The sequence below is a fragment of the Pipistrellus hanaki genome (assembly GCF_964339955.1).
Source record: "Pipistrellus hanaki genome assembly, chromosome: 2".
In the NCBI taxonomy this organism is placed as follows: Eukaryota; Metazoa; Chordata; class Mammalia; order Chiroptera; family Vespertilionidae; genus Pipistrellus; species Pipistrellus hanaki.
Genome location: NC_140504.1, coordinates 129228276 through 129245385, shown reverse-complemented (window position 1 = coordinate 129245385; position 17110 = coordinate 129228276). Strand labels below are relative to the sequence as shown.

Genomic DNA, 17110 nt, shown 5'->3' with positions numbered 1-17110 from the left:
TATGTCTCCCTCTATTTTAGGACTAGCTACTGGCCAACCGTTTAAAGTTGGAATCCAAAATAAAGAGACTAATTCTGACCCAGCAAGACTTTGATAACTTGATGTAATCTTTCCTTCTGGAACTCATCTCAGTAGAAAAATAATTCCTGTGAGATCTCTGTAACTTAACTGTAGAGACAAAAAGGTCAGAGGAGGCAGAGGCTGCACAGCCGGTTTCTCAGAGGCCACGGTGGATCTCGGTCCTTTTGAGTCTGACTTTCATGACCACTGAGTCCGCCGCTTCATCAAAGTGTAGGAAGGTCACCTGGGTGGTGAGTTACTCATGGTAAGCAGACGGACTAAGAGAGCTTTAGTATCAGAATATGAAAGCCCCCTTAAATCAATTTTTATAAGACGAGAAAATCTCCAGAGTAAACTATCCCGGGGAGATCTGGTGTGATTCTGGGGGAAAATAACTCCCCTTGATCTGCTGCCTTGATCTGAATGAAGGGCTCAGTGTTTTTCCCCCTCCGGTTTTAATAATTGGAAAAAGCCCGGCTGCTTTAAATTGGAGGAAACAGCTAATGAGGCATGCCATTGCCTTTAAAATGAAGGGGAAAAAAGTTCCCCGCTGAGGCAGAAACCCAGATGGCAAGAGAAAGGAGAGGGAAGAGGCAATGAAAATACAATCAAGCTCCTCCCCAGGCTGAGCAGAGAGCAGGCCTGGGTAGGAAAGAGGCTTTCTGGAGTCAATTAATGAGATGGAAAGTGGGGAGAGCCTCGGCTCAGACACGAGTGCTGGAAATCCTCCCTTGCCGGTGACGGTCCCTCCACAGGCCTGGGACAGGGCTTGTTTAGTCTGGGTCTGGGAAAGCTCCCCACCTTTCCTGAGGACCCAGGCCCCTCTGAGATGGCTCCAGGTGGCACATCAGTGCCCGAGGCATCTTAGCTACTGCTTCCCTGCTCAGGCGCAGTTGGCTGGCTGCCCTTGACTGTCCCCGGCATGACTTGCCCACAGTGGTCTTATGAGCCTTCCCAAGCTCTAATGCTGGCCGTGACCCATAGAAAAAAATCCACTTCTCATTTGATCTTAAAAGTTAATACAATCTAGGAGCCATGAAATCCCTGTCCCCCATGCAAGTCCCCCACCTGAGAGGCCATATCCCATCCCCATATCCCAATGCCCCTCGAGGAGGCCTGCTGTTTCCTTCAGTCACTTTCCAATGGCTTTACCTCCTGGGCAAGTGGAGTCCCAAATGCCGAGACACAATCTGGCTACTGGGGAGGCAAGGCAGGCTGGCTTCTTGGGCTGGAAAAGAGCCCCTGCAGTTGGGTTGGGAGAAAATTCTCAAGGTAAAGTTGTTTTGGTCCTTACACTGCTCTCCTCACACAATCAGAATTGAATCCAAGGAATAGACTTTTTCCCTTTGCTCCCAGCATTTTTATCAATTGGGAGTTATAAAAACAAATATGAAAACTAAACAGAACTAAAAAAACCAACCAACCAAGAAACCTGCAGGAGTGCCTTGACAGAGAGGAAATCCCTGCCCTTCCGGCTGATGCCGCCCGTGCAGACATCCTTCCTGCCTCTGGACAGGACTCTGCCAGGCGGTGGGGATGTTGGCAGGAACAGCCGTCTGTTCCAAACTCCCAAAAGCCTAAGGCTGGCCCCCTCAAAGACTAGTGAGGACTGAAATACGCGTATTCCTTTATAAAGAATGTTTCGCAGACTAAGCCACGAAGATAAGGCCCATATCAGTTCGGCTGGCTGGATGCTATAAAATGCCTTACTACACAAGATTCTATATAACCCTCCCCCCTTTTAAGTTCCTTTTGCTTAAGCAGACTTACTTTCAGAACTCTTTTTCATTTTGGAGAAAATTTAAGAACACAGAAATATCTCTTACCTGCTCATAGAATCGATTGTGTGCAACATAAAACTTGGAATCAAAAGATTCTTCTGTTACTAACACTTGTTGTCTTTCACCAATCTGGGGGGAAAAAAGGGAGAAAAAAAGGAATGATACAGGCAAACACCTAAGAATTCAAAACAAATGCCATCCCCGTAAGTAGTATCCTCCTGAATTTAAAGTAGGCTCTAAATTGCTAGTTACTTAACAGCTAATAAAGAATCACCTATTCAAATTTCCTGAAAGACTTTATTAACTATTTGGTAATAAAAATGAGCCTGGTATGAAATCTTATATTCTTAACTATGAAACAAAACTTGATTTTATTTCCTCCTTCAGCATAAGATAATTAAGGCTTCTAAGACTTACAAAAATCTTCTAAATATCACTTTGTTTCTTGAAACAAGGCTGCACAACAAGCCAGAACAAGCTGCTTCTAATCCAAATTCATGAAAATATTTTGGCAATATGAAAGAGTAGTAATAAACATTAATTTGAGTTATGGGGAATGTAACACTAAAGAAAATGCTTCCAAAAACTAGTCATTAAGAGCTTGCATCTAAACATTTCACATACTATTCTGAAATTGCTCATTAATTCACACAGCTATTTACTTGTCATATACATTTTCTCTGTCACAGGCAACTGTCTCCTCTATGTTGTAGCCATGACCTCATATTCATATTTTTAAATACAAATACAACAAAAATAGGGGACTGTTAATTCTCTATAGGATCAACCTATATGTATCTGTATTTATTATCTAAGCACACATTTTCAATAACCAAGAAGTTAAATCAAACAAAATATGGGATAAAGAAATGTGACTTCTAGAACATTTCCAAGTATATTCCACTGTGAAATGTAACATATAAAGTATCAATTACTGATTTTTACAAAATGTCTGATGTAGCAAATATTAAATGACTGCATTGAATGACTGTGCCCGAAATTACATTTGCTTTTGTTACTTGGTAAATATAACCCTCTATATTAAAGCACATTGGCATGAAGATTTAAAAAAGCAATCCCCAGTTTCATAGGCAGGGACTTGCCACCACGTTCAGGCAATTCCTATTTAGGAAACATAAACACAGCTGCACTAAATAGACCACCAATACAATTAAAAACACACCCTCTTCTACGTGCAATGCCAATACCTAAATACACCATAATTTGCTATTTTTTTACTATCTCATTCAAAATGTAGCCCTTAGTCAAAGATTGTAAGATTTCTAGGGTGACACTCATCAAAGACTTATTTCACTTTCTGAAAAGTAGTAATAGTTCCTGCAACACTAATTTCTTTTAAAAATCAATGGCAACAAAAGAAAGTTTCTGAAACTTCTACTTTGAGCTTTATTAAAAAAAAAAAAACAACACAAAAAAACCCTGATGAATACTGGGTTTCACTGAAGTATGTTTTTCTGTAAAAAAACTTAGAATGTTTGCATACATTTCACAGTGTGAGTTGCTTATAACTTACGATAAGTATCTCTCGATGGTTCTTAAGGAAATTTGCAATTACACTCCATGTAACATTAAGTTTTCAGGAAATTAATCTAACAATAATATGGGATTGCAGAGACATTGAAACCGAATGCTGGTTCTTTCTTCTTGTTGAAGTGAATGCAGTCATCGTTTTTGGACTGTCCTATTTATCTGGACATAATAATGATAATATATACACAGAATTAGGAGACTTGTTATGTTTATACAGTAGAGGGCAGGGCTTTCAATCAACCATCAGAGAACTATTTGTAAGTGAATATTTAATTATTATTTGCCAAAGGGATTCAGGAAAACTGTGATGTGCAGTTATTTATAGTGACAAACAACTCTCCAGTCACCCTTTTTGTCTCTCAGCCATGGATATTTCATCTCACTGGTGAGGCTCTATACTTCTTCAGAGAATACTGGGCAAAAACGAGCATAAGAAAGCTAAGACCTTGATCAAAAGCTGCTACAATCTATCCCCACCCCCTAAAATATGAACAAAAACTAATACATGCAATCCTCAATATTTTTGTAAGGTTAAAGTTTCAATGAAGTGAATGTAAAATACAACTTTTAAGATAATCAGCTATTTCAAATAACCTTAAAACAACAATGATGCTAAGGAAGGGAACCCTGGAAGATACAACTTTGCCTTGGTGACAGTGAAAAAACTTATGGGCTAAGGACATGTATAATAAACCTCACATTTTTTTTTTTTTTTTTTTTTTTTTTTTTTTTTTAATGAGCCATCTCCCCCTATACTTTCCAACTGTCTTCTCCTTTAACCTAGTGTGGTTAAAGAACTGCATTTAACAAGAATGAGGATGGTCACCCATCTTTGCCTATCAACACCTGTTTTCTAGCAAGAAATCCCAGTCTAAAAGGGAAAAGCCAGGGAATCTGAAGAAAATAAGGCCACATATATCTTAAGACAATAGGACAACAAGCACCCATCCAGGTATTATGTTAATGACTGAGATAATCCACTAGAAGTGATCAAACCAGTCTGTCTTACATGTCTCACCTGGCATTCTGATATTCCCCTGGGAAGTAGCTTCTATGGCTACCTCACTACCACTCATAGAACCTTCCCTAACAACTGGACCTACTGACAGAAATGCAAGGTTACACCACTGGCTTAAAACAAACCCTTTTCAGAACCAGATTACAAAAAGAATGCTATGCAATTTTTAAAATGAACAAACTCCTGCAAATATATAAGGTTGAAAATAATGTTTTGATGAATTTTGTGACTAACAGCAAAATATGGCTATTCAGCAGAGATGATTAAGATAAAAGAGGAATTGTTAACTTTAAGTTAACCAGAATAGTCAAGGCTAGGAAGAAAGGGGAAGAAGGAACATACTTCAATGAAATTAAGGTTATATATGACAAACCCACAGCTGTATCATACTCAATAGGCAAAAACTATAAGCATTTCCCTTAAGATCAAGAACAAGACAGTACTGGAAGTACTAGCCACAGCAATCAGACAAGAAGAAGAAATACAAGGCATCCAAATTGGAAAGGAAGAAGTAAAATTGTCATAATTTGCAGATGACATGATACTGTATATAGTAAATTCTAAAGACACCCCCCCCCCAAAAAAAAAAAATACTAGAACTGTAAATGAATTCAGTAAAGTAGCAGGATACAAAATTAATATCCAGAAATCAGTTGCATTTTTTTATACTAATAATGAACTACTGGAAAGGAAAACTAAGAAAACAATTCCATTCACAATTGCTTAAAACCAATACCTAGCAATAAATTTAACCAAAGAGGTAAAAGGACTCTACTTGCAAAATTATAAGACATTGAAGAAAGAATTAAAGAAGATACAAATAAGTGGAAGAATTCACATCATTAAAATGTCCAAACTACCCAAAGCAATCTACAAATTTAACATAATTCCTATCAAGACATCAATGGCATATTTCACAGAACTAGAACAAATATTAAAAAAATTTATATAGGACCACAAAAAACCCAAATAGCCATGGCAATCTTGAGAAAGAAGAATAAAGTTGGAGGAATCATGCTATCTAATATCAAACTATACTATACGACCATTGTAATCAAAACAGCATGGTACTGACATAAAAACAGACAAATAGATCAATAGAATACAACAGAGATGCTTGAAATAAACCTACACCTTTATGGTCAATTAATATGTGACAAAGGAGAAAAAACATACAATGGGTTAAAGATAGTCTATTCAATAAATTATGTTGAGAAAATTTGACAGATACATGCAAAAAAGTGCAACTAGACCACCTTCTTACAGCATACATAAGAATACACTGAAAATGGATTAAAGACTTAAATGTTAGACCATAAAAATCCTAGAAGAAAAAAATAAATTTGCATAGCAAAGGAAACCATGACAAAATGAAAAGACTACCCAATGAATGGGAGAACACATTTGCCAATGATACATCTAATAAAGGGTTAATATTCAAAGAACTTATAAAACTCAATACCAAAAAAACCCACAAAACAACCTAATTAAAATATGAGCAAAAGACCTAAATAGACACTTCTTCAAAGAGGACATACAGATGGCCAATAGACATATGAAAAGATGCTCAGTGTCAATAATCATCAGAGAGATGCAAATTAAAGTGACAGTGAGATATGTCCTCATTGGGAGGAGGGGTCTGGCTAGGTGAAAAGGTGAAGGGATTAAGCAATGTCATAGACAAAGACAAGAGTATGATGAGTGCCAGAGGGAAAGCGAGGTAAGGGAGGTTGAAAAGAGTATAGGGAGGATAAATGGTTCTTGAAGGAGACTTGATTTGGGGTAAGCACTCAATACAATACCTAATATTACTATGGTACACTCAGTTTCCACTGGCAAAGTTTGACCTTCAGGACATTAGTCAGGACTTGTGAAAGTGGCTGTCTGTCCTGGTACCTGCTTATACAAGCTAGGCATACTCTCCTTCACTCATCAAATATCAGTGGAGAAAGCAATGTTTCCGAGGACGTGCAGAACTTCACTTAGTCTATCTACACCTGACTTTAAAAGACATTTTATGAAAACAAATTATAAAAAATAGTCTTATAAAACAACCCATCCATCTCACAGAGTGGGTCACTAGAGTGAGGTAAGGTGCAGGACCCCGCTGCCCCAGGTCCCACAATACTGGTGACTTGGGAGTTCCTGGGCACTGGGGCCTGGCTAGGAAAAAATGAGGTGGTACAACTTTCTACGACTTGCTGAAAAAATATGAGGAAAGCTCTTAAGCTTTTCTTTAAGCCACAATGGCAAAAAACTTGACAATTTCCATAAGTTGACAACAAAGGTAAAAACCTGAGGTGGGCTTTGCAATCTCTGATTTCACGGAGGGGAAACTAAGGTCCTGTCAAATGCAGAGATTCAAGCAGAGGCAGAGAGAAGGAAAAGAAGTCTGGGGTGTACACAACAGCTAACAATTGAATAGGATCTAATCAACATCATGGATCTAATTCTGCAGCACGTGACTTTTCTTTGAGTAGAGAAACACCTGTGACAAACAAAAAGCAATGCTTTATAAATTCAATTTTTGGGTAGATTTTTCAGTACTATTACATAATCAGCTAAGCTGTGTTATTTGTGTCACATCTCTGCTTAAATTTTCCCGAGTGTCTGAAGTTGTGAGAAACATCACTAACCATATGGCAGATAACACACACAAAACACATTAGCGTTAAAAAAGCAGTGGTTTCCAACAGAATTTGGTCCCTCAATGAATGCTCATTCAAGTACACTCTACTTCTCCATTTGTCCTAAAACAAACAATATTCTGCATGGCTATATAAGGATTTCAAGAGAGAAACTAAAAAGAATTGCTTCAAGACAGGAAAACAATACCAAAATTAAACAAAAACAATACCAAAATTAAACAAAATTAAACAAGAAGTATCTGGGACTTCACTTCTAACCCAGTAAGAAATGTTACTGGTATAAATACTCCTTGGACTGGAAGAAGCAAAAAGTTTATTTTGAAGCTACATCTGACTTTAAATATAAACTTTACATCACGTTTACTTTTCTCTTCTTTACTTTTCCCCCTTCTCACTTTTGTTTTCCTTAAACAGAAAAGCTGAGATGTGGTTTTGGAAAATAATTTCAATTCAATTTCTACTCTGCACAGTTAGATGAGGTTAGAGTTCAATATTTCAGAGTATCTGAAAAACATTCACAAAGGACAGTTGACTATTTCAGAACTGGTGTAAGAGAAATAATTTATTTCTTGAAAACACTTATAAGAAGGTAAAGAAATTATTTGCTTCCCATGAAAAGTTTCTAGCAATTAATTTTTCTGTCCAATTGCCTGAGGGAAAAATAGAGATTAAAACACACATATCAAAAAGCTCGCTCTCATATTATAATTATGTACATTAAGTTCCTAATAAACTTGAATTCTATCTCTGTTTACCCTACGAGATATTCTGACATGCTACCATGCTACTTCTGCAGCTATGTGTGTTTTTTTGTTTTTTATTGCAGGTACTAAAAAACAATTTTTCTACCTGACTGGCTTCTGAATACATGACTCTGGGAAATGTCAAATGTCCTTCTTTAGTTCCAGTCAAATTAGTTTTTTATTTTTATTTCCCCCCCCAAAGCTGCGTGGAACATGTTAAACACAAGGCTGTGACCTTAAACTGTGAAATAATATTTCTAGTGTCTGTGCAAGAGCCTGCCCTCACATACACCTTTAGACTAATTACTGCAGTGTAATGTTGCCAGTGAACCACCTTAATTACACTCGGAAAAAAAGTATGGTCTTGTTCTTTCCTGGCTAATGAAAATGATAACCTTTCCATTTTGATCCATCATTCACAGCAGCAGAGCACATGATGCAGGGTCTCCAGGGTATACAGCCATTTTGCGGATTGTTTATGTACACTTCTGTTTTCTGGCCCTGCAAAGCTAGAATTAAAGAACCAGCACACTTATGCTAAAGACGGTCAACAGTAATAATAGCAATAACATTAAAATTTAATATCCTTACTCCACAATGCTATTCAATAATGAAATAGGGCCATGACACAGGAATGTGTGTCAAAAATGATGATAGCACAGAAAACAAGTAATGAGACTCGTAGGCCATCGTATTCAAAATGCTTGACGTTAGTTTACTGCTCTAGATAAGGGTTTTTCAGAGATGTTGGACAGTTTATTGTCAAAGTGGCTGGCCTTGTATGTGACTTTTAAACTACTTCAGAAAATACATTCTATTAGATTTTTAATAGATTTTAAATAGTATCTTCTGGTTAAAACACCTTCTTCAGCTTTACTTATTATACTATTTAATACATTCCAAATAGAAAGAATGTTCCTTCAAGTGCCGTATTTTTCGGACCATAAGACGCACCAGTTTTTAGAGAAGGGAAATGAAGAAAAAAAGATTCTGAAACAAATAGTGTCCTAAAATATTTTATGTGCATTAAAACCCAACATCACAGTCATAAACACATGTAATCAACCCTGTAAAGTAAACAGAAGCATTTAGAACCATTTTAGAGCCGGGCAAGCACACAGAGACCACACAGAGCCGGGCAAGTAAAAAAACTTTTTTTTTTACAGTATATGTGTAGGCTATATTTGGACCATAAGACGCAGGGACTTTTCCCCCCCACTTCTGGGGGAAAAAAAGTGCGTCTTATGGTCCGAAAAATACGGTATTTAACATATATATATATGTGTGTGTGTGTGTGTATATATATATATATATATATATATATATATATATATATATATATATTATTAATTGCCATGAGCATCTTAGTGGCTCTATTATTCCTTCCTCATATTTCAGAAACAACGAAAACATGAAGGACAACTGAAAACTAATTTGACTTTTTAAAGTCCTTCCTCCCAAACAATGTCATGAAATATGAAGACCAGACCCAAGGTGGTTCAGCTGGATCGAGTCAGACTATGACATTTCTTCTGACATCAGCCAGGTGTGCTATTTCTTCAAACACCGGCTAATATTTTTTTCTAGCCATGTGCTCAACCCAGTAAGAGAAAGACAACCCAAGGGAGTCTCTTCCCAGTTGGAGGCAAAATCCCATCCTTAATGATAAAGCTATTCCATCTGCTGGCTGAGAGCTGGCAGGAAAGCACAGGAACAGTGCTTTGTTGATCTGGTTGCAACAATTTTCAGCAGCAAAGTTACACGGCAAAGGCCAACCTGATCCCTTTCATATCAGAGACCTATAACTGAGTGCTGACTGAATTCCAGTTCAAAAAACAGCCAACTCTGAGCCACCTGCTTAGACATTTTTGGTATTCTAGAACATTTTAAGGGTTACCTACATGATTTTGGTGGAATTTTTTAAGATCCTTATAAGAACACATTACATGAGATCTACTCTCTCTTAAACCCAAGCAAGTTGTCCTTCCTTATCACAGGCCTGGCGTAAGTATGTTAGAGCCATTTTTCCCACATCAGGGAAACTCTAGGCTAGGGGTGTCGAACTCAATCAGAGAAGGGGCCAAAATCTAAAATCCAGCCTAAATTGCGGGCCGAATGGTTTACTGAACAGTCATAAACTGACAATGTCATAAACTGACAGCGGAGTGCAGTGATGACAGCGCGGTGCGGGCCACATTGCAAGGCCTGGCGGGCTGGATTTGGCCCGTGGGCCTTGTGTTTGACACATGTGCTCTAGGCAGTACAGGAAAGTGCTCAACCTTATAACTATCCAAAGTCCTGTGGGCAGTAATATCATCGATAAGATCCTATTAATGGAATGGCTAAGTGGGACTATGTGTGGAACCCTTTTTTACTAAAAGGGGTTTTAAGATTGAACAACTGTCTCCATCACTCCCACCTTCCTGGTCTTTTTCTCATTGGTCTCCATCAGTCATTCCTCAGAAGCCTGAGCCAATCTCCTTTCAGGAGCTTCTCAACAAGGCACAAAGTTGACAGGTACAGCTCAGAACGACTGACAGATTGCCTTCCTGGAAAGCGGCTTTAGAATTTTTGTTTCACTAATGACACCATAAATGAGCCAGATTACAAAGAGAAAGGAAGAAAGATAGACAACCGACTTTTAGAGATTTAGTGTTCATGTAATCTAGTAATATAAGGAATTACTTGCAATTCTCCTCAACTTTTGCCCAAAGCCCTCATTCCAACAGCCCTGGGAGATGATTGCTGAGAGCCAGGTACCTGCAGTCTCCTACACACCAAACATTTCATCCAGGCAGCGGAAGACAAGAACCCAAAGAAAGATTCAGACATTCGGAAGAAAGGTGTGGGTGTGATGAGGACACTCCAATTTTCTTCGTGGGAAAAGAAGGCTCCTTTTCAAACATTAAATTATAGAAGAGGAAGGATAAGTTCCAGCTCACCCAGTCTCTAAATGTGAATTTTTTTGAGCTATGAATTCAGAGCTGGCAAGGTTGGAGGAATTAATAAATTTGAAATTAATTTAGTTCAAAAGCTTCATTTTACAGAAGGGGAGACTGAGGCCCATTAGAGATTAAGTGATGTGGTCAAAGTTACACACCTCATATGGATTTTATCCCGACATTTGTTTTTGAGCAAGTGCGTTACTGATTGACTCTAAGTCTGCACCACGTAGTACAGTGGCCACACGTGGCTGTTGAGGACTTAAAATGTGGCAAATCCCAATGGAGATGAGCTGCAAAGTACACGTCAGTGTAAAACACACACCAGATTTCAAAAAGTTAACATAAATAAAAGAATGCAAACTATTCATTAATTTTATTTTAGTACATGTTAAAGTATTTTTATATACTGGGTTAAATACTATATATTATTAAAATTAATTTCACTTATTTCTTTTCACCTTTTTAGTGTAGCTACCAGAAAACTTAAAAATAAAAAAATAGGTGTTGGTTCACACTATATTTCTATTGGACAGGCTGCTCTAAAACATTACTATCTAGTTGTTGTTGTTTTTAAAATATATTTTATTGATTTTTTACAGAAAGGAAGGGAGAAGGATAAAGAGCTAGTAACATTGATGAGGGAGAAACATCGACCAGCTGCCTCCTGCACACCCCCTACTGGGGATGTGCCTGCAACCCATGTACATGCCTTTGACCGGGATCGAACCTGGGACCTTTCAGTCATATATGTCTCTACCCACTGAGCCAAACCAGTTTTGGCAGTTACTACCTAGTTTCTAAGAATTTAACAGAAACTACATTTCACTATTTAGAAGGAATCATATTTATCATTTAAAAACATTTTTAACTTAACATGATTTACTCTCAATAGCAATAATTATGTAAATGAAACACTTTAATTTTAGTAAAGAATGCATATATGTCTATAAATTGTAAAGGCAGGAATTTTGAATTGCTAAATTTTTCTTTTTGACCTTTAAATTATTGCTTCTATCTTTCTGGCTGACCACAGCCTCCCCCAAAGCTAAGCCATGATAAAATGCTTGTTATTTTTAGGGAAATCCAGGCATCCAATGAGAGGATATCTAAATTTTCCAATCTGTCATTTCCCATTTTGGATAGCTACAAAAGCAACCATATAAAAAGCAATGGTATTTGAAGTAAAAAGGCAGAAATCGATCATCCTCAAATTCATTTTTTCAAAAGCCCCAAAAGGATGTCCAAAACACGTACTGCCATTGGTAAGATAAATCTTTCATTATCAACCCTGTTACCAAAAGAACTCAGCAAGCATAGATGCGAGCAATAAATAACACATGCAGTACACACCATCTTTCAACCATTTGCCAGTCGGGATTGAGGCTGAGGAAGCAGAAAGGATTAAGCCGAAATCAAAGACAGCCCAGCTCTAAGGGTGTCTAATTAGCATAACAAAAGACACTGCCACAGTCTTTGGGCAGTGGGCAATACATCTCATTAAGAAGACTGAATAACAATTATTCTCTCTGCTCCCTCTCCCCACCCCCACCCTTCTTGGCTCAGCTCTGGGAGATCCTGAGAGCTCAGCTTGAGAGCTTCTGCTTTATTGGCCTGGCATTCAGGCTGCAGGCTGAAGAGCCCACTTGTGTTCCTGTGCACCTGCATCTCAAAGCTTGATCCCGACTCCCTCTCCCACTGTGAAGATGTAGCTTCTTCAAGCACACACAAGTCCTGCTATGCAGTTTATAGGTGTATAATATTGAGAAATGGCAATGACGACCTACATAAAGGAATACGAGTTCCCCCTAAAATGTCTTTATTTAAAGAAAATTGATCTATTTGCTTCTCTTCATCTATTCTGTTTTTCCCTTTTATTATTACTTCAGTCGCAGAGTTAATGAAGCTAAATTAAAATTCTATGAAATTTTATTGCACCTGTAATTAGCTGTGAGCACATGCATGCACAAACTGCATGCACACACTCAGAGAGACACATACATACACATATGATGCAATTTAATGGGAGTAAGTTTAATTCAGTCTTATCCTCTTTCCCTATTTCCTCTTAATGACAGACAATTGAGAAAACATGGAACTCAACAAAAGAAAATTGAGGTTGCAGGTAAACATGTGGGCAGTTTTTATATAAATTTTAACCAAGAATAAAAGAACATTCTTCTAGGATGATTACTAAGAAAGATGAAAGCTTCAAGTAATTCTCTGCACTTTTCCATATCAATCCACTTTGGGGGAAGAACTGACAGAGGGAACGGGAGAGAAACGAGTGAAGTTATTTAATCCACACAATTTCCAATTCTGCACGATTTTCTTTGGTCAGAAACAAAAGGAATCTCGTAGTTATGAGGGCTGCTTTGATATTTTTCAAAACCCTCTTCTGCCAAACACAATATTACATAACCTGCTTAAACCTGAAGACTGCCTAGTTCTGCAAGCTGCTCTAGGAAAGTTTGTTTATTACAGATGTAAACAGGAACCTGCAGTTGTTACTGAGGCTAAATGCAGAAAGGAGCCAATTCACTTGAGTAGCTGGGAAAACCTACTGAACCTATTTAGTGAGACTGGACTTTCCAAACCGCTGTAAAGTTACTGCACTGCAGGAACTTAGAGACCTTGAGAATATTCGAGTCTTTAACATTACAGACTGGAGACATAGTGTGAGACATTGTAATGCTATACAGATTCTGCATGTGGCATTATACTGTTAAAATAAAACTTGCGACATCACCCAGATCCTAAAAGCCTTTCTCTATATGGCAACCTACTCAGAATACAAAAGCCAGCCGGTTTCTGCCTGCCATCCTACAAGTAGAGTGGATTTTCTTTTAATCCTCTCTCCTACTGAATGTCTCCTGTTTAATAGATAAATCACATTGTAATTAAAAAAAAAAATCTTGCCTATTCCCACCCTACAGTTTTACCAAAAATAGTATCTAAATGTAACACAATAATAGAAATTCTATACTGCTTTATATTTTAAAACACAGTAATTTTGATCTTAATGCCCAGTCAGTGACAGACCTTTCAGTCTATGGCCTTCCATCTTACATAAGGGCTTCTGGGTCCATTGGTGCAGTCTCCTTCCCTTTAAGACAGAACCTGAGCCCATAAGACAAGAGCTTGGAGAGCATTAATTAGGGGGTCAAGAAGCCTTCAGTTCACCTCTGCCACTAACTAGCTCTTTGACTCTGAGCAAATCATTTCACTTTGGGGTCCCAGTTTCCTCATCCCAAAAAGGGGGAGGGGACATTTGAAATCAGTAACCTATAAGGCCACTTGTGACACACACATGCTGTGTTTCCACGTTAAGCACACTGGCCCCGTGAGGAGGGGAGGGTCTGCCGCCAGCGGCTGTGGCGTCCCAAGGCCAGGCCAGGCCTGTCACTGTCTCATCACCACTTGTCCTGCCTTTCCTTCTGGAGCTGGCACCGTCTGGGATTAACGATGGCTGCCCAGTGCAAGGATGAATGAAAGAATGACTAGGGCAACATTTCAGGGATTCAGTTTACCTGTCTGAAAGAAATTATCAACATAATTGCCAGGCTTGAATCTGGAGTTGTCTTCAGATTATAACGTAGCATTCCGGAGTCAGTGTGGGTGCTGGGAAAGCTTGACTAGGGTTGGTAAATACAGCCGAGAGCACTCCTACTGTCAGGAGTAACCTTCAAAATCTCAGGCATCTTCCATTTACTCAGAAGCTAGTGCTGTGAGCTGAAGCACATTCCTACTGGATATCTTGATTCAAGTAGTCAGGGGAAATTTTTAATTTCAAGTAGAAAACTGTCTTGGGGCTCTATCTAATTACTGCTTCAGAACTGTTAGAGAGCAAGGCTGGATGGGTAAGTGTAGAGACCAGGCCGTTGCTAACCAGCTAACAAAGTGGAGGCTGCGGGAGGAATGTGGCGGGCATGGGGAGCAAGCTCAGCAGTCCTGCTGGGCGTGCTGTCCCTGGAGGAATCTTGCCTGAAAAGCAGAGATAACTCTTGTATTCCCTTTTCAAAGCCATGACTCAAAAGGATTTCAGAGATGTAAGACAAAGCATATTTAATGGGGAGAAAGGAGGAAAATGGCCAATATTGATAAACCCACAATTCATTTTTTCAGGAGCTATTGGAAAGATGAATCATGCTGGGGAAAAAAAGCCTGAGCAGCTTCTTGTCATTCCTAAAATATGATCCTGCGCCTGCCTGAAAGAGTTAAGGGTGTATAAATATTTATCATTCTTCTTTCAGAAAGATAAGAAAAATTCCTTTTGCATACATGAATTTCAGATTCCTGAGCAAGCATTAGGATATAGTCAGGGGCCCATCATCTTAATGAGGATATGATAATGTGTGTGTGTGTGTGTGCGTGTTTAAACTTATATGTGATTAAAAAAAAAATTAAACCCTACAGATTTTGAGTTTATACTTAGGCACACACAGACCCAAGAACAGTTACTGCTTTTGGAAGCATACTGATGGGATGGATGACAGGAACCAGCGGAACCAGGGTGAAAGGTTCATTGAGAGTGATAAATAGGATATGCTTTTCTTAATGTTTTGCAATTGCATATTCAATACTGCAGGCCAGTGAATATGCATTTTAACTGCATTTTTAAGAGAGCTTCCAGATTTTAATTACAGATTAAACAGTTATTTGTAAATCAGTACCACTTCATTAGCATATCAGAATCACAATAAACAATGATTCTCTGTCACTAACTAGTATATAGGACAGTGTGAATTTATGAACAGTCCATGGCCTGGCACTACAGCAGGGGAAAATATCCTATTTACCTCGAGTAAGGTGATACCCTAAAATATTTTAAGGGAAACATTCCAGATGAAAGCTCACAATATTCTAAATTCTATGAGACTAGAGATTGTATTTCTTTTATTTGTAGCTATATCCCTAATGCTGAACACCATGCCTGGCTCACAGTAGATTTTCAATAAAGATTTGTTGAATAAATAAATGAAACAACCAGCCCTCTTACAAGTATATAGTTATATTTTTTGTACTTATATGATCATGCATTGATATTTTTTGCCAAATTGGAATAAAATCATCAATGAGGATATTTTCAAAGGATTTAATTTTATAATTTCTTCTAAGGGACATAGAAGAAATGCATTTTTTTTTTTTTTTTGCTTTGTTACCACCTTCATAACAAATAGAAGCTGTAATAATCTTATTTCACATAGTAATTTACTTGTTTTTACCAAAGACTATGTTTTAGAGCAGTTTTAAGTTCACAACAAACATGAGAGAAGGGTGCAGAGATTTCCCATATTCCTCTTGCCCCTGCACATGCCCATTCTCCCCCACAGAATATCAATGTAGGTTCATTAAGAGCAATACATGCACCATTTTGGTGAGGGATGCTGATTCCCTCATCAAAGTGGTGAGGTCCCTTATTTTTCATCTCTACAGATACTTTTGTTGTTCTCAGCTAATAGATGAAGAACACAGAGAATTTAGGTAACTTGCTCTCGGCTACTTTGTGAGTTAGACATGGCTCCTGGGAGCCCAGCTCCTAGCTGTGTTTCCTGCAGCATGCAGTGCTGTGCCACCACTTTGCTACTTATTTTGTGTCTGGTATAAGGCACAAAACAAGCTCCTAAGAGAAAAAACAAAGCAGTATAATCACCACACAACACAGTGAAGCAGGGAAATAGCAGAGGGATTTTCATTATCATCATTCACTAGTCAATAGAGAAAGAAGGAAAATAATTAAAATATGTTTCCAAAATAGCCACCTAGAGTTCTATGTTTTGTGTTAGATTACAACATATCAAATATAGAACTGCTAATGTCAAACTGCAGATTAAGAAAACTGTTTTAAAAAATCAACTTATTTTTTTTTTTTGTGAGCTGATTTCTAAACTGACTTCATAATATGAAGATGTACTGGACTTTCACAGAAACCAGGAAATTTTGGGGAAAAGGAAGTCAGATGTATGGTACATGCTTGTTTACCAAATCACAGAAGACAAAACCACAGGAGGTTCTTTAAAAGATGTACTTGTTCCCTTTGTGGGAACACATAAGCTGAATAAAAATTCATAAAGTAAAATTGAGAGCTCCATGGACCATTCACAACCAGGCAAAAAGTACTTGGGAAGAAGCTTTAAATCCTAAATGCAAATCCAGTTTCCTTAACAGTTATTTCAGAATGGTTGAGGGTTTCTAGAAATCAGTGCAAGGTTAGATAATTGCAACTCGGACCCGACAGCTAACTTCTGCTTGCTTCTAACAACTTTTGGAGCTGTAAAGGCCTAGCTTGACCAAGCTATTGGTGTATCCCAGTTGTGTATTCTAGTTGATACATTCTTTGGTATCACAAGGACTAGCAGGTGTTCTA

At 38.1% G+C, this 17110-nt stretch overlaps 1 protein-coding gene across 2 annotated transcripts in view; it reads right to left on the bottom strand.

Moving 5' to 3' along the window:
* The window catches only part of CDKAL1 (CDKAL1 threonylcarbamoyladenosine tRNA methylthiotransferase), a gene marked incomplete at its 5' end in the record, with an annotated part of 619533 nt that overhangs the window by 31093 nt on the left and 571330 nt on the right, over window positions 1–17110 (bottom strand). For both annotated transcript variants that reach the window (XM_084872776.1, XM_084872775.1), the window contains one exon: window positions 1887–1970. In XM_084872776.1, the coding sequence (XP_084728902.1) occupies window positions 1887–1970 (84 nt within the window). The remainder of the gene's footprint in view (window positions 1–1886; window positions 1971–17110) is intronic.